The sequence below is a fragment of the Sciurus carolinensis genome, chromosome X, assembly GCF_902686445.1.
Source record: "Sciurus carolinensis chromosome X, mSciCar1.2, whole genome shotgun sequence".
Classification (NCBI taxonomy): domain Eukaryota; kingdom Metazoa; phylum Chordata; class Mammalia; order Rodentia; family Sciuridae; genus Sciurus; species Sciurus carolinensis.
The window spans coordinates 111,326,325-111,347,423 of NC_062232.1; the positions used below are offsets into that span (position 1 = coordinate 111,326,325).

Genomic DNA, 21,099 nt, shown 5'->3' on the forward strand with positions numbered 1-21,099 from the left:
ATGTGTCATATTGTGTACATGTATGAGTATGTAACAACAAATTCTACCATTATATATGACTATAATGCATCAACAAAAATATGGTAAAGAAAACTTCACAAGCAGTGCATCACAGAGTCAGGGAGAAAGCATGACCCTTATAAGAACCAGATGCTTTTGGTTTAGTAGAAATAATAACCCTTTTGATATTTCCTCCATTTCCTTCTTCTCCATAGGGAAAAAGATTGAAACAACTGGAAGGACACTGGAGTCATCAGGCTCTTTTGATAACTGTATAGGTGATTTTGGGTAAATGACTTCCCCTCACTGATTCTGCAGTTTCCTCATCTGTAAATGGTAAACATTTTGGACTGAATGGTTTTCTTTCTTCAGCCAAAGTCTTGATTGCAAGGTTTGTGAATGATTGTTATGGGTATGAAGACTTTTTAAACTAATTATCTGACTCACTGAGCTTTTGTGCAGGCAATTTTGGGATCGGTCATTGCATGGATGTCAGAGTTTTATTATCATACCCTAAATTATTTTTTTAAGAAGAAAGAAAATGGAAAAAATTACTTCATGTATTTGTGAGCTTCAAAGGACAGGAGATGCATGCACAAGGTTTAGAAAGCTAACTTTCAAAAATAATTTATTTTGAGGCACTGGTGGTATAGCTCAGTAGTAGTATGTGCTTAAGCATGTGTATGGCCCTGGATTCAATCCCAAGAACCCCACTAAAAAAAATCATAGTATTAAATAATTTTAGACTTAAGAAAAATTGCAAAAATAATGACTTGAGTCCCAATATAACCTTCACCCAGATCCCCTTACTGTTGAAAATCTATATGACCATAACATAATTACCCAAAGAAATTAATGCTGATATGACTTTTAATTATACTGGGGACCTTATTTGAATTTCACCAATTTTCTCCATAGTATCTGTGACCATGACAGATTGGGTAAGAACTGGTCAATTTTTCTATGGAATGCGTCTTGCTTTGTGTCATGGCCATGAAAGACAAGGAAAGACTGGAGGAGACTAAGGAGACAGGACGAGTAATCACAAAGTGGGATTCTGAATTGGATCCTGGAAGAGAAAAATGACATTAGGGAGAAAGCTGGAGAAATTCAACTAAGGTACTGAGTTAAGAGTCTTATACCCTGTCAATTTCCTTGTTCTGATAACTGTGCTATGTATGGTATGTAAGTTGTTGACATTAGGGGAATCTGGGTGAAAAGTATACAGGAACTGCTTGCACTATTTTTGTAAGTTTTCCTTAAGCCTAAAATTTTTGCAAAATAAAAAGTTAAAAAAGGAGGCTGAACTATCAATATATATTTACCTGAGTACAAATTATAATTCCATTTTTCTTTCAAAAGAGGTTTTTGAAAATCAATAAATAGCGATGAATTTTACCAGTGAAGGATACTTCCTTTTTAAGGTCAGTATCATAGAAGATAGAGTTCCTTAAGTCAATTTTTATTTTCCTTGTCTCTCAGGATGGCAGTCATTGTCCCTGTGTCTTTGTAGTGCCTCTCTGATGGAGCTTACAAATGGTGCTAAGTCTTGTGTAATATGACGACCCTTGGGATTATGTTGCTAGGAGTCTAGCGTCTGGTAAACTTTCCCTTAGCAAACAGGGATCAGTAAATATTCAGTTAAAAATAGTCAAATTTTAGCCAGGTGTGCTGACACATGGGTCTATAATCCCAGCAGCTCTGGAAGCTGAGACAGGAGTATCCCAAGTTCAAGGCCAGCCTCGGCAACATAGGGAGACCCTGTATCAAAAACAAGAAGCAAAAGAGGCTAGGGATAATGAGCTGGGGATGTAGCTTGGTGGTAGAGCGCCCCCTAGGTTCAATGCCCAGTACCAAAAAATAAATAAACATTCGTATTTTAAACTAGTGAAAACTGCTGTGACTAGTGGTGCTAATATAGAATATACTGGTATCTAGACCAATTTTACTTACTAGGATACTATCCCATCCTTATGCCTCTACAACAGGTTCCATCTGTCAAATGTTATGCATGTGATCATATGTGATGTTTGAAGACAATGTGGGGTTGATTCATTTGCATTATTTTCCAGGTTTGCTTCATTTAGGAATGTATATGGGTTGACACGAATGTCCCCTGCAGACTATGCCTGCTGCTCTACCCTTAACCGGAAAATAACTGTGACAAAACTACACTAAGTGGTGAGTATGGTGGTCAAATGTGATGGGTATTGAGCTGTCCTAATGAAATAATGACAATTTACTTCCTTCCTGATATCAGGTGGCTGATATCACATACTGTTTCAAGTATGGAGGTGAAAATTCAAGACACCAGTCACCAAGATATTGTTGAAGCAGAATAACTTGGTCATGAAAGCAATTGCAGAGGTTGATTTAATTTTAATAGTGATGAACCTTTTTGAGATCCAAGGGACATTCGCTAAAAATATCGACTCAGATCAATGGCAAACCAGAGTATCAAAAAGACGGTATAGAATGGATTAAGTGATACTTAGAAGAGAACTTTTTAAATAAATTGTGTGAAGCAGACCAAGCAATTGAATCAAAAAGAGTCGCATACCAACCTAACGTGAGACTCTTCTGTCTCTGGAAATTAATCTGCAGGCTGCACTGTCTAGATTTCTATCTGAAGATGGGGCAACTTTTATCACTAAACACTCAACATTCATGGAGTGATGGGCACAGCACTTCAGCACAATGCATAATTAGCCATCCAACTCACCCTTCTCATTTTTGTAATGTTCCCTCATTATGAGGTGAGTAAAGGACCTTGTGTCTATTGCGCCTATTATGAAGGCAAAGAACCATCATCTGATAGAATAGTGAGTGATAAAGAAATCCTGATAAAAACAAAAGCTGCAGCCCCAAACTCATCAAATGATTGCTTCAGTTATTTAACCATTCATTGAAGAAGAAATAGTACACAGATGAATTTCATGGTGTTTAAATTATACAAACTCAAGAGGGGTAGCAAATGGTGTGGTAACCATTGAGGTACGTACTTCGTGTATTGTTGCTATGGCAGTGGTACCACCCCCAAAGGTCAATTACCCTTAACTTATCATAGCTTTCATGCACATTGTGGAGAAGAAATAACAGTAAAGAGAACTACAAAGCTTTTGTGCAGACATGGAACTCTGATGAATGTGCTATCTAAGTAGCAAATTAAATAACTGTTTGAAGGACTTTGTATATTTGAAAAATTAAGTTTTTCGTTATATCCTTATATCCTGGGATATAAGGATTATGCAAATTGTCTGTATCCTATGTGACTGGTCATCAGGATATTTACATAATGCACAAATTCTTTTTAAAACACCAGCTACTGTGAGTAGACATCTTATTTAAATAATTAAGTGGCTTATTTATATTCATTAGCTGTTACCTAGTCTCTGAATTAAACATTTTCCAAGCTTAAAGGGGAATATGCATTTTGTAAACAATTGCCTTCCATATTATTTTTTAAAAAATAGTTTATAGAACTCTTTTACCTTTAAATGGGAACAATGACCTAAAGTGTACCAATGATTAGGAAGGTCACAAATCTCCTTCCACATTCTAGGATGCCTGGAAAGACAGAATCTACAAAGCCTCCAGGGAACTCCATACCAAAGAGTAAAACACAGAAACAGTGATACTTAGAAGAACTGCTATCATACAGCAACTGAATTTTAGCATGGAACATGAGTTTGTACTTTTCAATAATAAACTCTAAATAAAATTGTTTGAAGCATTTAGTTAATTTTCATAGTGATGCATAGTTTTTCCTTTGTGTATATCTTTGGTCTCACAAGTAATCATGAAAGTTAGGTACAGAAGGTATTATGTAGAGTGAGAAGAAGTCACTCAAGATTTGTGATATTCCGGAGCCCAAGGTCAAGCATAGTTGTGGGGTTAGGACTATACTCCAGATCTTCAGAAACAACATACACAAAGTGCCTAGTTCAGTGGATCAATCTCCATATGAACTGGATAAAAGATACCCTTCTCCAACCTTGACTAGTTCAGTGCTCTTTTCCACTTGGAGGAACTGCCTAGTCCTACAGTAGCAGATTGAAGTAATATACAAAAGACTGTAGATGAAACATGAATGACCCCAAAATAAAGAAAGCAAAATAAGTGCTTTAGTCATAATGTTTCTTGCAAATAAAAGGAATTCTGAGATTTCCAATGGTAGGAATTACCTTTACCATAACAAGTTTTCATTATTGAACTGGAATGATCTGCAATAAAGGCTCATAACTCAAGTGCATTTGAATATCCCTAATCTGAAAATTCAAAATGCTCCCCAATCAAAAACCTTTTGAATACTAACAGGATATCAAAAGTGGAAAACTCTACAACTGACCTCATGTGACAGGTTGTAGTAAAAAATGCTGTTGTACTAGAATACTGTATAATTTCATGCTTAAGACTTGGATTCCACCCTCAAGATATCTCATTACATACATGCAAATTTTCTAAAATCTGAAAAACTCAGAACTCTGAACCACATCTAGCTCCAAGCATTTCAGCTAAGGGATACTGAACCTGTAGTATATCATTGGAGAAAATGTTCTTTGAGGAAACTGTCACATGAAAGCATACATCTCTATTAGCCAATGCCATCATAAATAAAAATGTTAATGAGGTAAAATGGGTCATGATGAGGGTAAAACAATATCAATAAATTGAAAAGGTTCTCGTTAAGTTTAATTCATTTTGATGTATTTTGAAAAAACATCTTGAATGCATGGTAGAAAATCTTATTAATTAAGCCAAGAATCCATTACCAGTTTTATGCTCCTATGCTTTGATTTTGTACATCTTTATCATTAATTTAAGGATAACTATGAATAAAACATGAAAATCAATGCATTTTCTTGCTCTGCAATCATATATGTCATATTCTACATAATACCTCATCTTCCCTCATGTTTTGTTTATATTCTAGTACATAACATTAAGGTTTGATGACCTTAGATGTAGGAATTTCCTTACAAAAACTTAGCACAAATTTGAATTAGGTCAGTTAGGTGTTGAAGAAGAAAATTATATGAACCTACTGGGTTTTATTTTGTTTTGTTTTGCAGTGCTGGGGTGGAACCCAGGGCCCTGCACATGCTTGGCAAGTGCTCTATCACTGAGCTACACCCCAGCCTGTGAACCTAGTTTTGTAGGTATGTCTTTATGTTAAAGGTTCAAAATATACTTTAAAAAATCTTCTAAATTCCATAATTTTCTTCCTGAATTGTGAGATTTTCACCTTATACTCTCACAAACTGGCTTCGTTTATCCCAAGCTGACTGGTCCCTGCCAAGTGTATTTTTATAGTATGGATAATAAGCTATATTGTAATTTGGTAAAAGCTTCTTCAGGTTATATGAGGATTTCTATTACTGTGTTCAAAATCTAAATCCATCTTTTTAAAAAGGTAACTATTAGCAAGACTATATCCCTCACTCCTCCAAAAATTCTTGAATCTTTATTTTTAAGCATATCTATCTTTACAAGTAGGCTTTGGTAGAGTGAGCTTTAGACTGGCTTAGTTCTATAAGCACAAAGTCTACATTCTGTTTTAAAAAACAAAACTTACCAATTCCATGCTGTTATTAATTTTACTAATTTCACAGCACATCATGTTTTGAAAAACATAGAAATCAACAAATTTCAATTACGTGCATTCAAATGGTGCTCACCTTTAGAGAATCAAAACAGGCTACCACACGACCATTTTCCACATGGCAAACTCTTGGTGGATGGGCAAACTTGCAATCTGCATCAGGTCGAGAGCAAGTTCCTCTCTGAAATTCTCTGCAGACTTCTAAAGTCAGCCACTTGGTATCACGAATCAGGGCAACATTGACAGCCGTCATATTGAAAGCAAAATTATATCAAGTGCACCCTCTTTAGGAGAATATTACTATGGATTGTTAAAGGACTAAAAATGAATTAGGGCTAAATGTGAAGAGACACCAGGTTGATTTGGCAGAATGTCTATTTGTTAGCACTTAGGTTTCCATTTAAGTCAAATCTGATCTAATCAAACAAAAAGTCACTCATAAAATCAAAGTTGTATCAGAATAACTAAAAATCAAATTAGAGACCAACTCCTAAGAAGGCAACTGTAAAGCTCATAGAAATTGAATGGTTTATTTTGTTCCTTTGCTGAATTTGCCTCAAAAAACTGGCAGGCTTTCAAAAGAATTCTGTGCTGTCTAGTTGATGTTTTCAATTATTCTTATAAAAAGCATATGCTGCTTGCTGCCCTTCAATTTGTGCAAGGGTCTCAGATCAGGGAGAGAAAAGTTTTTCTCCCTATTTCTTAGCTCTAAAGAGTGAGACTGGGAAGGATGTTACAACCCGAAAACCAGCTCTGCTGCAAAATTGAGGGGCGAGAAAATGACTAAGAAAACTGCGAATCACAGAAAAAAAAATAAATGGACAAGTTGCTGACAAGTGAACTACAAGCACGCCAGGTTTTGTAGGAGGCAGGGAGCGGGAAAGGGTGTGGCAGGGAGAGGGGTTGGTAAAGAGACAGCTCTAGAGTAGAATCCAAGCAGCAGAGTTTTCAGAAAAGGCACTTTTCAGAACCTGCAAGAAAAAAATAAATAAAATTAGCTAAAATACAATGCTTCCATTTCAAACTCTAGATTTGGAAAGAAAAGCAACCATATCCTATTTAGAATAGGAAGCATCTACATACTGACAGTGCAACAGAGTACAGTCAGCTCTTGTAAATAAAAAGGGTATTTCCCAGTGTAAGGCTATGCACAGTAAAGAAAGCAACTGCTTAGATTTACTGTTGAAGTACAAAACTGGGCAACATCTCAAATTTTAAATGTTGTTATGTTTTACTTGTTTAAGGTAGAATTTCATTTTGGTGTCCACTGTGCAGAAAATGTCACAGCTTAACATGACAGCCCCTTATGCATTCATAATCCACTTGTGTGTTTCCAGTTTTTAGAGGCTATCAAAGACCTGTCTTTAACTAACCTTATTATGGTCTGATTAAAGGCTTGACTATAGGGTTGGGGATTGAGTTCAGTGGCAAAACATTTGCCTAGCATGTTTGAGGCCCTGGGTTCCATCCCTGGCACCACCAAAAACAAAACAAAAAATACTTGGTCATTTTCTTCCAATAAAAATAAGAATTGCTAAGAAAATTTAAGTTGTACTGAGAAGTAATTGATGTATGTATCAAAAATATAATTATTGAAAATGCACAAAACAGTCATGTCACAAATAGTTGGAGAATCAGTTTATATGAGGTAGGGTAGAGAATGGAAATGTAAAATGTGCTTCATATAAAAAATTCTTTGAAAAGATCCTGGATTTTTTTCTTGTGGGAATGTTTTTTTGTCTTTATGAAGGGAAATCGGAACAACTCAAAAGATATCAGCATACAGAAATAAGAGAGATAGAAAGTGCCGTTCAGTAATATATTAAATATTGTGCAGCTTTAAGGTTTGAAGTTGAACCCAGTGACAACCACAACCAGTGTCAAGCAACTCAGCTGAGAAGATATACGAAAGGTTAATTTACAGGAAATAAATCATCAACTTGTGCCAAAATGCCACTGGAGGAAAAGTAAGCTCTGAGTACCAGACTAATCAACTAATTGTTAACATCATCAAGAAGTAGAATTAAAGTTCTTGAAAATATTTCATTTAACATTTGAACAATACTTTCAATAAGTTTACAGAATCTGTTTGTCCTTTCTAAAATCTGGAGGAAATTTAATAGCTCTCGATTTTTCTGATATCATTGGGAAATTAAATACCTGGAAAATTCATGCAAGCTTATTTATTCCAGAGCCAACCATATTTTTCTGTGAGTCTTTCTTCATGGAAATCTTTCTAAAATGTATTATAAATACCTTTGACTTCTTAAAAAGTATTGAACATAAGTTGGCCTCTGTTAAAAACTTGGGGTGATTAATGTCTTGGGAAAGATTACAGTTTTCCTACTTCAGTGGCAAACTGTTAATTACTGTTAATTGTAACTTCTTATGTCACTTCTCTTACTGCCATAATATCTGACATAGCAAATTTTCTAGATCCATTGTGGAAAACCTAATGGTCAACTATGAATGTTGAATAAGAGTTAGTTACTGAATGAGGGGCCTAAGGGACAAAGTGGGGGTTCCTCTGAAGAAGTTCTATGATGGATCGTAACTGTTCTGAGGGTTCTTTTACAATATGCTACATGCAGAACTGTGTTCCAGAGGGTCACAGTTGTCAGAGAAATGAACTCTAGAAAAACAATAATTTAAAAAAGTCCCTGATGGGGTAAATGTAAATCAAAACCACAATGCAATACCACTCTTAACTACCAGGATGGCTATAATGAAAAAAAAAAAACATAAAAATTGAAAATTAGAATCTTCATGCATTCTGGGTACAAATGTAGAAGAGTGCAGTTGCTATGGAAAACAGTGACAATTCCTTAAAATGTTACACAAAGATACCGTATGACCTAGCACTTCTATACCTCTGTATAAAATGAAAATAATTGAAACAAGGTTCGAATGAATCCTTGTATGCTAATGTTCACAACAGCATTATGCACAAAAAGCCAAAAAGCAGAAACAACCCCAGGGTCCATCATCAAAAGATGAATGGATAAGAAAAATGTATTATGTTGACACAATGGAATATTATTCTGCCATTAAAAGGAATGAAATACTGATACATTTTACAACATGGCTGAACCTTGAAAAGATCATGGTAAGTGAAATGAGCCAGTTACAAAAAGGCACATATTCTATGATTCCAATTACATTAAATGTCCAGAATAGCCAAATGCACAGAGACAGAATGTAGGCAAGTATTTGCCAGGAGCTAGGGGGAGGGGAGATGGGAGAGGACTATTTAATGGGCAAGGAGTCTCTTTATGGGGGTGATGGAAATGTTCTAGAATTAGGTAGTGGTGATGGTTACACAAATTTAAAAATATATTAAAAATCATTCTCTAAACTGTATACTTAAAAAAATGAATTAGTACATAGGGTAATGATGTCTGTCTCATTCCACCATTTTTCATACCCTCCTCCCTCTCATTTCCTTCTACATAATTTAAAGTTCCTCCATTATTCTATGTACATGTATGATTACACAAATGGTATGAATCTACATCATGCACAACCATAGAAACAAAAAGATGTACCCCTTTTGTGTACAATGAATCAAAATGCAATCTGTAAAAATAAAAAATAATTTAAAAATAAAGTATATTAAAATAATTAAAAAATAAAAGGCATAAAGCTTTAAAAAATGAATTAGTTGGATAGTGCCAGTGCATGAATTATGTCTTAGTAACTGGTTTTTAAGTTGAATAAGCTATGACAAGCAAAAAAAAAAATCCTGATGAGTGATAGGATTGGCTACCTCAAGTTTTCTTAGATTCTCCACAGACAAAAAATTCTCAGTAATGTTAGTTACTAAGTTAAGTTTCAATAGTAAATTAGTTTACATACTGTAGCTGCCATGATGTATCATGAATAGTACAATGAAAGAGTGTGTTCTGGGGGGTTTGTAAGTTTATATTAGAACTTAATCCTACAGCTAAATTGTGTAGGCTGTCTGAACACATTTGAAAGAAAAATAAACAAAAAAAGGAAAAAAAAAACTATATATATAAGGGTTGAAGATTTGCTCAGAACATAAACATAAGGATCTGGAGAAAGGTTTCTATGAGATCTGACAAATTGAGAAACAGATAATAAATAATAAATTTGAATTCTGAACTTTTACAAATGAAAAGTGCAAATGGGAACTGGCCTCTGGCCGTGCAGTTCATGTAACATCAGGAATGAGAGAAGAGGGATTTTTTAATTTTGGCCTGAAACCTCAGATGGGACTCTGGCCAATTCCTCAAAGCAGTTCTAGCCAGCACATGTCTTCCTTCTGACTGGAAATATTTAGCGGGGTTAGCTCAGAGGAAATTAGGTGCATCAAGTAAAGGGAACTGGTGTGAGGACGAGGAGAAATGCGCTTATGCAGCTCTGTTTATCTGACTATGTAAAAAGGACAGGAAGAGGTGCCAGTTTTCCTTGTATAATTATTATTAATTATTATTATTATTATTATTCTGTTACCAGGGATTAAACATAGGGGCGCTTAACCACTAAGCCACATTCCCGGTCCTTTTAAATATTTTATTTACAGACAGGGTCTCCCTGAGTTGCTTAGGGTCTCACTAAGTTGCTGAAGCTGGCTTTGAACTCAGGATCCTCCTGACTCAGCCTCCCGAGCCGCTGGGATTGTAGGCATGTGCCACTGCACCCAGCTTCTTATTTTCGTAAGATGATTGGGTTTGTCTGAGGGGACAGTACAGCTTTATATTTCCTGCCTTACAATTGAGTAACAGGAATATGGTCTTACTTTTTATGATTTCTAGTCCTCCAAAGTAGAACATGGTAAGCTACTGTTTCTTGGTGCATTTGTGCTTTATTATAATTGCACTTTACAGGTAGTTATGTTGCACTGATCTCTGGATATCTCAAAATATTCCATTCCTTTTTGTGGTGCTGGGCATCGAACCCAGAACCTTGTGCATGCTGTCTCAAAAATACTCTAAAGCATGCGTGATAACTTAAATATGTCAATGAAGGAAATGAAGATTATAGAAGTTAAATCACTTTTTTTAGGTTATTAAGCCTTAAGTGGTTAAAAGATGTCTCCAGGAAAGATCTTCTGACTCCAAATCTTGTGTGTGGGTCCTGGTAGAGAAATATTAGGAGAGATCATTTCTCTCTCCTGGGAATCTTAAACAAGGAAAATAAGTCATTTTTGCAGAGTACTTATGGTTCTTTCTCAAAATTGCATTCTTGCCTGATGGATCATCACTTTCATAATATCCGTGAGTTGTGCTGAGCCAACATTTATTTATCTAGTATCTACTATATGCCAGGCACTATTCTAGACATCGAACAAGACTTCAAAGATCCCTGCTCTCATGAAAATTGGTATATTCATTTAAACAGAGAAGTAACCCAAGTCACAGAGAAGTGCAATGATTATTAGAGTTAATGAGCTAGACATACACACTAGGTATTCTGCCTTCAACACAAATCTTTAATATGCCAGGAACAAAACACCAAGCACACTATGCATTAATACTCTTAAACCTACACTCAAACACTATTGCATAGAAATGAGAGGGAAATACTTGGGGATTACTCACAATAAATTTTATTGCTGTCCATATTCCTCTTGGAGAGGGTACTACCATTCTCATCTTATAGACAGGGAAATAGAGGTAGAGAGAAAGGTTAAGTAATTTAATTTGAACAACTTCATGTAGGTAGTAGGTAATCAAGTCATGGTTCAAACTAGGCCATCTGACTCCAGAACCCACTCTATTAACCAGGCCACAATACTGTTTATCTCTTATGGCACGGATCACATTCTTCCTTGTTGTAGCTACTTAGGGTTTTAGAATATTTGCCAGGATTCTTTTTTTTTTTTTTTGAAAGATATTAAGACTAAATGTTTTGGGAGGTTAAAAGGCATGAGGATCACAAGTTCAAGGCCAGCCTAGGCATCTCAGCAAGGTCCTAAGAAACTTCAAAATAAAAAAATAAGAAGGGTTGGGGATGTTGTGCAGTGGTAGAGCCTCCCTGAGTTCAATCTCCAGTGCCAGAAGAAAAATGAAAAAAAGATTAAATGATAATTTAACACGGACCCTTCTGTTATACCATTCTAGAAACAAGTTTTGTCACTGAACACCCTCTGGGCAGGCTGAGCTTTGGCCATCTCCCTAGGTTTTGAATCCACTGGATTTGGAAAGCTGAATGTTTTCTCACAATTCTAACCTTGAAATTGAGATGATAATACCTGTAATTCTTATTATATAGTATATTAGATCTCCATCAAGAATGGTCTATTCCTGATCATTTATAGCAGCAAGGTCTTATAAAAATATGGACTATCCAAATGATTTCCATCTTTATATCTGGGTATAGTAGGCAAATCTTTAGAATGTTTTTGCCCAACAATGAATGTGATAAAGATGAACTGGTGGTAGGAGTGAGGGTGGGTGGAGATTGCACTTTGAGCCATAGAAAGAAACATTTCCCTAAGTATTCTTCCTTGAAAATAATAATTCATTTTGACTTTAATGCTCATTTATCGAACTCCTAGATAAGACACAAGGAAACTATATCCACTTCTAAACTGACATACATTCTAGATTCACTATTCAGTGAATCATTTGAAAAAAGTAGACTATGGATTTTGAAAGATTCACATCTTGTCTCATAGAAGTTATCTTGAAGGTAAAACAAAACAAAAAAGAAATATTTTCTACTGATATAATGGAAATAGAAAACTTGCTCTAGATCTAATTGTAAGGCCACTGATGGCAGCTTTTACCCATTTTCCTACATTTTCTTTATCTCCTCCTTTCATCTGCTTTTTCTCTAAAAGCCAGCACATAACACAGAGGTATGGCAGATGCGTGGTCCAGCAGATCACAAAGATACTATTTGGGGCTGGGGATTTAGCTCAGTTGGTAGAGTGCTTGCCTTGCAAACACGAGGAGGCCCTGGGTTCGATCCTCAGTACCACCAAAAAAAAAAAAAAAAGATACTATTTGGCACCCAGACCAATAGCTGAAGAGGCATTCCTTTAAATGCATTTATCAAACTCCTGAATAAACAACAAAACAACGTTTTCTTTCTTTCAGTTTTAAGCTTTGCTTAACATCTGTATTACCTCTGAATTTCTTGTGGCCATTTATTTTGGCTCTACAAATATATGAGACACCTGCCACATACTGCTTGAATTGGCAGGGTGACAAGATTTAAAAGCCTTCAAGTTCAAATTTGCTTCAGGTTCTAGTTCCCTCCCATGTTTTGGTTAGTGGTCCACCACCACATTCTTTAAGGCATATGAGAGGGGCTCAACACTGCACATGGAAATCAGGGTTTCACAGGCATCCAATGGAAAACCTGAGTCTTCTGTCTGAAAAAAATGGCCATAAAAATAAAGATATTTTGCCTATGTGCAGAACTTTTTCATTAAATGTTTTAAGCTTTGTCACATTTCATGTACTTTTTCAAAAAGCAGGTAAATCAAGTACTTCTATTTCATAAAGCCATTAAATGACCTACCTCAGTTCATACACATGGCCATGATAGAAAAAATAGGTTCTACAGTGTCTCTTTTGAACACAGCTGTGGCAATGGATGTTCCTGGTTTTGATCGTCAATGCAGTTCATCTTTTATTTTTTTTTAGGTGTGTCTATTTTCTTTCTTTCTTTCTCTCTCTCTCTCTCTCTCTTTTTTTTTTTTTTTTTTTGGTACCAGAGATTTGAACCACTTAACCAATGAGCCCCACCCCCAGCCCTTTTTATATTTTATTTAGAGACAGGTTCTCACTAAGTTGTTTAGGGCCTCTCTAAGTTGCTCAGGCTGGCTTTGAATCTGTGATCCTCCTGCCTCAGCCTCCTGATGTGCTGAGAAGGTATGTCTATTTTCAAACAGTACAAAGAATTCTGAGACCTTGTTGCTAAATATCTTTTAAAAATCAATCCAATTTAGTATAAAAATGGGTTAGAAACTGGATTCTTAACATAGTTGTTATTAACTAACACTGGTTAAGTGCATGGGACAGAAACCCCAGTGCCATTAAAAGATATTTTTTCACCAAACATTTTATTTAAACTTCAAGAATAGTGAGAATTTAGCATATTGAACAATTACAGTCCTATAATGCTAAAGCATTTGAGATAAGTTAAATACAAAATAAGTTGCAAGACTGACTGCATTTAATATATACACAACAATTTTGCTAATGAGTCAGTCAACAAGTATTCAATGAGCACCTAATACAACCCAGGCTCTGATGTAGGCACTGAGGAAATAAAAGTAAAGAAGACAAAATCTGTGTCCTTTGAACCATACATTCAAGTAGGGGCAGCAGCAAGTTAGGATGGGGATGTAGCAGAAAACAAAGAAATATACCCATCATTCATTTCATTTATGGAACCAATATTTATTTTAAAGGCAAGTGAAGCCTTTGAAAATTCTCATATGGGAAAATATCAATCAATGAACATTTAATGTTCACCAACTCTGCACAGACCTGGATCATGTGCCTCTGCAACCCTAATCTTATTGGGTGAAAGAAAGACAATACATATGAAATAAAAGCAAGCAATGCAGATAATGAAGAATGAAATTTGGCAACAGTAGCAACAAATGCTATGAGACTTCTGAAAAGCAAATGTCACTAAGGCCTGGAGTAGTCAAGGGAGTTTTCAAGAAGAAAGCAGAGCTAGGCCTTAAGGAATGAGAAGAAGCTAGATAGGGGGTGAAGGGGTAGAGAGAATTCCTGAAAAGAACAGCAGGTATAAGGGCAAGAAGATCAGATAAGGTGCGAGCATTCATAGCATGGTAAACATACATGGGCGGGCTAGGATGGCATGTTACTATGGGGAAAGAGAAAAACATGTGGGTGGTTTCTGAAGGATCTGGAAAGTGATCTAAGGAGTGTATATTTGATACAGAAAGACAAGCCTCTCCCACAGTCTTTTTACGTGCAGTAGAGACTCAGTGGCCATAAATGTAGAATATTAACAATGATCTGACCTTTGAAAACTGTTTTATTTAAGGAGCCTACAACACACAATCAGAGTAAAGTTCATGCATCCAACATACCCTGAAAGAACAAAAGACAAAGGGGAAGTGGATAAAGGTCAGAGAGTTGCTCTCCACTCCACAGGCTCTGTGAGTGTGTGAAAGGCAGTGTGTCAAGTCCAGCCAATATGAAAAGTAGGTTGAGAAACAAACTGAAAAGGGCTGCTTCTTGTTTGCATTTTGCTAACTACCCACTTAGCAATGACCCAGTCATTAAGGACATGTATCTGCATTTCTGGGGTCTGAATTGAATCAAATCTCAAATACTTTTGCAGTCTTTTTTTGTGCATATATTAAGTACTGAACCCAGGAGCACTTAACACTGAGTTGCATCTCCAGTTCTTTTTAAAAACTTTTAGAAATTTTAAGACAGGGTCTCTCTAAGTTGCTTAGGGCCTTGCTAAGGCTGGTTTTGAATTTGTGATCTCCCTGCCTCAGCCTCCCAAGATTACAGGCATGCACCACTGCACCCAGCTGCAATCTTAATATCTAAAATGAAAACCCCTTATTAAAATGTTGTTCAAATTTCCACTATTTTTTTCAGTTAGGTTTTAAAAAATATTTTTAGTTGTAGATAGACACAATACTTTTATTTTATTCATTTTTATGTGGTGCTGAGGACCAAGTTCAGTGCTTCACATGTGGTAAGCAAGCACATTGAGCTACCACTCCTACCCCTTCAGTTAGATTTTGCTGGAGAACAAGCTCATCTCAGGAGCTAAATTTAGACAGTAACTTTTGGGCAACAATGGCATCTTGTAAATTCCTGCCATAGGACTTCAGCCAGTATCTCAGTGGATTAGAAGTGTTCATGCTCCTCTGAAAGTGCATGATGAACTGAATTGAATTTTCAAGGTCGATGTATTTACTGATAAAATCTGGTAGGACACCACTGTTCAATCCCTACACCCACCCCCCCACACTGCAAAACAATAATCAAAATCTATCACTGAGTGTTTATCTTTCAAGTACTTTTAAATAGCCCAAATAACTCTCTAACTCTATTTTTTGTGTGTGTGTGTGGTGCTGGGGAAACCAAAACCCAGGGCCTCATGCATGCTAAGCAGGTGCTATATCACTGAGCTACAATCCTATTCCCCAAGTACCTCTATAGATAAACATGAGTCACATAAGGGTGACTATTTGTCAGAAGAGTAAGCTGAGATAGTATCTAAATAATTTAATGGCATAAAGGGATTCATCACTGTACCTAGTGGTGTATCCTACTATATCCAGTGAGGGCTTCCTCCACTGAATTCTTCATGGCATTACAGCCAATAAATTTAGATTTTGTCTCAATACTAAGCACCCATTCTTTATTAGGAGTACGCATAAACTAGTGAAAGAACAGAAGGGGGGGGAAGCATTGTGGTTGAAAATGTTGCAAGAGTCCCAAATGTTTCCTGATTTCAAAGACCAATGCCAAGCCTTCTAGTAGACTTGAAGAGAGGGTTCTGGGAAAGTGAATTTTCTAGGAAAGAATATAAAGAGCTCCAACCCTCTGGGTTGGAATCACTGCTTCTAGAGACATTATCGCACATCACACACATGACTGAAATACATATCTATAAATGAATTGCCTAGATGCTATGGTTGGATATAAGTTGTCCCCCTGAAAGCTCCTGTGTTAACGCAGGAATGTTCAGCTATGAAATGATTGGATTGTGAGAACTGTAACCTAACTGCAATGGATTGACCTGGTAGTAACTTAGGCAGGTGGGTCCTGGCTGGAGGAGATGGGTCACTGGGGGCATGCCCTGGAAGCATTCATCTTCCCTTGCAGTCCCTTCTTCTTTCTCCCTCTCTCTCTGCTTCTTGACCCACATAAATGGAGCAGTGCTCCTCCACCATGCCCTTCTGCCATGATATTCTGCCTTGCCTTAGGCCCATAGCAATGAAGTTGGTTCACCAAGGACTAAACCTCTGAAACCATGAGCCAAAATAAACTTTTCTTCCTCTAAGTTGTCCTTGTTAGGTATTTTGGTCACAGCAACAAAAAGCTGACTAACACACTAGAGTTCATTAGAAAGCTGGTTGCTTTAAGAAAGAGTTAAGAGTAAAATGTTGGGAGCACAGATACGGGATTGAGCCCAGAGATACTGTACCATAGAGTCACATCCCCAGCCCTTTTAATTTTTTATTTTGAGACAGGGTCTCACTAAGTTACTGAAGGCCTCACTAAGTTGCTGAAGCTGGCTTTGAACTTGTGATCCCCCTGCTTCAGACTACACAGCCATCGGGGTTACACGTGAGTGCCACTGCACCTGGCAGAAAGTATCTTTCCTTAAAGGCGTCTAAAATAAGAAGTTTACTTTTGCTTAGTATTCCAGAATGATTAATGCTAGATTAGAAAACAGAGGTCTTTTTTGTAGTAAAATTTATAGGAATGTTAAAATGGGCTAAGTTTTAAACATCTTCTAATTAAAATTTGGATACTCAATGGCCTTGCTAACACTAAAGAAAGGTGCATAACTATAATATACTTATAATAATAAGTCAGGTCCAGATAGAATAGTTCTCTTCTATCTTTCAGTGTCAATCTCAACAAGTCTTAAAGGAAAAATTATAAAATCCTCAAAATAGAGGGAAGCTAGAAAAAAAACTGGTTTAATTCCACTATGAAATTAGAAAGCAACACCTTAGCTCTGCAATTTAATACTCTTGTTCAATAAGAATAATTTTGTGGGTTCAGGAATATAGCTCATGGTACCTAGTATGATTGAGTCCCTGGGTTCCATCTCCAGCACTGAGGGAATGAAGGAAGGAAGGAAGGGAGGGAGGGAGGGAGGGAGGAAGGAAAGAAGGAAGGAAGGAAGGAGGGAGGGAAATTCTGTGAAATCTATGAATTTTAAATTTGGTTTGCATCAATAAATGGGGAAATAACTTCTGTGCCTACTTGTGCAAGGCATGCAAGTTAAATCCAGACTTCAGGTTTTTAAAACGGAGTGTGTGCTGGATACAGTGGCACATGCCTATAATCCCAGTGACTCAGGCTGAGGCAGGAGGATTCCAAGTTCAAAGCCAGCCTCAGAAATTTAGTGAGACCCTGTCTCAAAATAAGACATAAAAAGGGCAGGGGATGTAGCACAGGGGTTAAGCACTCTTGGATTCAATCCCTGGTACCAAAAAATAAAAATAAAAAAGTGTGTGTGGAAAATCGAGCACATATCAAATATTGAAAACACTCCAAATAATTCAAAATGAGTTCACAACAGATTTTCAAAGTCAGTAAAGGACAAAATAACCTATTGATTACTTCAGCCTTGAACAGAGGCCCAGAAAGGTTCATCTACTTGGCTAAAATGCCTGAAATTTTAGTGTACACATGAAGAGCTCAGGGTCAAATTTCATCATATCTCTTATGTTGGCGACTTGTGTTGAAAATGGGTTGGCAACTTTAACCCAATTGTCCTGGTTCATTTGGTTTCTTTTATTGACACCTCAGATCTGTGTTGGAGCTTTAATTCCTGGCAGTGGAGGAATTTTCACATTCCTGCAAACCAGAAGGGCACTCCCAGGAGCTTTGAATCCCCAGGGATGGGTAAAACCTTGCTTCTATGGTTGTAAGACTTTATTGACCTCTCTGGGTCTTTGTCTTCCATTAGCTTCGAAGAAACTTCCTTGACACTCTCTTTCAGTTTCATAAACAGTTTCGGCACATGCCTGCAATCCCAGTGACTCAGGAGGCTGAGGCAGGAGGATCCTGAGTTCAAGGCCAGCCTCAGCAAGTTAGCAAGGCCCTAAGCAACTTAACAAGACCCTGTCTCAAAATAAAAAATAAAAAGGACTGAAGATGTGGCTCACTGGTAAAGCATCCCTGGGTTCAATTCCCAGTACCAAGGACCAAAAAATAAAATAAAATAAAATAAAATAAACAAAAAGAGGAGGACAGGGAGAGGACTTAAATTCTAAGTAAGAGAGGATTTAAATGTATATTGAGGTGAAAGGAATATTCATCACAAGGGATGGATGGAATCCTATATTATAATTACCATGTTGCTTTCATCAATTTAAAATCATGTGAGTACACATTATATATGTGATGAGGAAATTAAGGTTAACATTATGTCATCTATATCACCAAATATTGAATGTTTTAAATGATTAAATTAGACAGCCATATAATTCAATATATACATGAAGGGGACCAAAATGCCTTGATTCCGTTTAAAATAACAGTTTAATCCCACAAAAGGTCATAAAGGTTTTCTGCAAATACAAATTTCTTCAACTCACACTGACATAAATCTGAGTTGAAATCCCCAAGGTCCTAATATGCATGGTATTATCAATTACATGTACTACTAAGCAATTGTTACACTAAAAATACTTAAGTTGTCAGCAATAAAGCAGCTTTCACATTAGTAATGACTGAAACAACACAACTCAGGTTACCAGGTTTGTCAAAAATCAAATAAAAAAATCAAATAAGACTCATTTGGTAAGAAAGAAGGATTTTGAGTATTTTAGTATTTATATTAGAATTAATCATGGAATGATCAAGTCTAGCTCATAACCTGCAGGCAGGTAAAAGAAGGGCTCTAAACTATTCAGAGTAGATTACTTCTATTTAATTATTTGAATGTATGTTGTTAGTAGGTATTCATAATTAATTTTTCATAAATTTATTCACTAAACAAACATTTGTTAAGGACCAACTCAGGGGACCACATACCTAGTTGCTGAGGGTACAAACATGGAAAAGTCACAGTCCCTCATGTTTACATTTTATTTTCAACATTTTAAATCTCCCCAAGAAAATCTTAGCAGAAAAATGACATTTAGGAATTTAGATGTTATATACCCTACATTTAAAAAGAAAAACATGTTGAGGTCCAAAAGGTTATTGATGACTAGACAATACTATAATGTTAGGAAAATTGTTCCTTGACCATGTTCCTCAGGCATCTTCCCATTATCTCTTTTTTATTTTTATTATTTTTAATTTGTTCTTTTTTAGATATCCATGACAGTAGAGTGTATTTTGACATATCCTACACACATGGAGTATAACTTCCCATTCTTATGGTTTTACATGATGTGGAGTTTCACTGGTCATGTATTCATATGTGAGCACAGGGAAGTGATGTCCAATTCATTCCACTGTCTTTCTTATTCCCATCCGCGCTTCCCTTCATTCTCCTTTGTCTAATCCAATGAACTTCTATTCTTCCCTTCCTCCCTTACTGTGTATTAGCATCTGCATATCAGAGAGAACATTTGGTCTTTGGTTTTTGGGGACTAACTTATTTCACTTAGCATGATGGTCTCCAGATCCATCGCCATTATCTCTTGAGCTGCAATTTTGTCTCTCCAAGAAACATCAATACAACTATCTTATACTTCAACTGTGCCTCTCAAAGAATTCTTCCAAAGCCCTTATTCTTGGAGTATTTTCTACCTGATGCCTCCTCATCTTTACCTCAAATCACACTTGCATGTGCTACATTATGACTTTAATCAACACCATCCTATTAAAACTGCTCTGGGACAGCATTCAAAAACAAAAATAATTTGAATTAAATATCTCTAGAACTAAAGGTACGTTTACTATTACCTTCCCCCAGAAGAGTATGTGGAACAACTAGATTCTCAATAAACACTGGGTAAATTGATTATCCCATAAATAATAAAGGTGGCAGTATTCATCACATAATTATTCATTAAATAAAACTTCAAACTGTCAGTTGACTACAGATAAGAGACTGCAAATTTATAAAACCATTTTTTTCTGTATTTGTTTTGGAACTACGTACTATGTACAAAAATATATTTTAAGGTCTTATAGAATTATGGAATAATCCACTATATTTCTATCTGCTGTGCTAGGAATTGAACCTAGGACCTTCTGTACACTAGCCAAGTTCTCTACCACTAAACCATATCCCTAGCCCCTCTGTACTTTCTTAGAAAGGGAGAAATTCTACTCGTTTCTCTGGAATTAGCTTCCCAACTTCAAGTAAAAGGCATCAATGGGTGCTCAAAACACTGTCCAAACAGTGAGCCCACTATATCCTCATTGTGCATCTACTGCTGTTAACGCCTTCATAGCAGGATCTAGACTGGTTTCTGAGCCAACTTTTTTTTTTTCATTTTGCAGATGTGGAAACTAAAGCTCAGAAAACTGAAGAAAATCTATTGTTGTATACTACACAGAATAAACTTTAGAATTACAAAGACTTGGATCTGAACCTCAGTCAAGATACTTAATCTCAGAATCTCAGTATACTAGCAGTAATAAATCACAGAACACACCTGCAAACTCCTGGTGTGAGGTTCAGTTAATGACATTAAGGCAGTTGACAAGGTAGGTGGGTTGTTCAGAATTTACAGAAAATTTTTAAAATAGTTAATTGTTTATTTGGTGTTGTAGCCTTGACTTTTGCCAAAGTGAACATTTAAATAAAGTCAGTGTGAGAGAGTGCAAAGGACCTAGATGGAAAAAAGTCAATAGTTACCCAAGGGACAGAGCACA

At 36.3% G+C, this 21,099-nt stretch overlaps 1 protein-coding gene across 9 annotated transcripts in view; it reads right to left on the bottom strand.

Annotated features, from left to right (window-relative positions):
• The window catches only part of Mbnl3 (muscleblind like splicing regulator 3), a 114,819-nt gene that overhangs the window by 63,479 nt on the left and 30,241 nt on the right, over positions 1-21,099 (bottom strand). For 7 of the 9 annotated variants that reach the window (XM_047535671.1, XM_047535669.1, XM_047535674.1 and 4 more), the window contains exon 2: positions 5,679-6,573. The exons of the other annotated variants lie outside the window; for them this stretch is intronic. In XM_047535671.1, coding sequence (XP_047391627.1) covers positions 5,679-5,855 — 177 coding nt within the window. In that variant the 5' untranslated portion in view covers positions 5,856-6,573. The remainder of the gene's footprint in view (positions 1-5,678; positions 6,574-21,099) is intronic. 9 annotated transcript variants of the gene reach the window in all.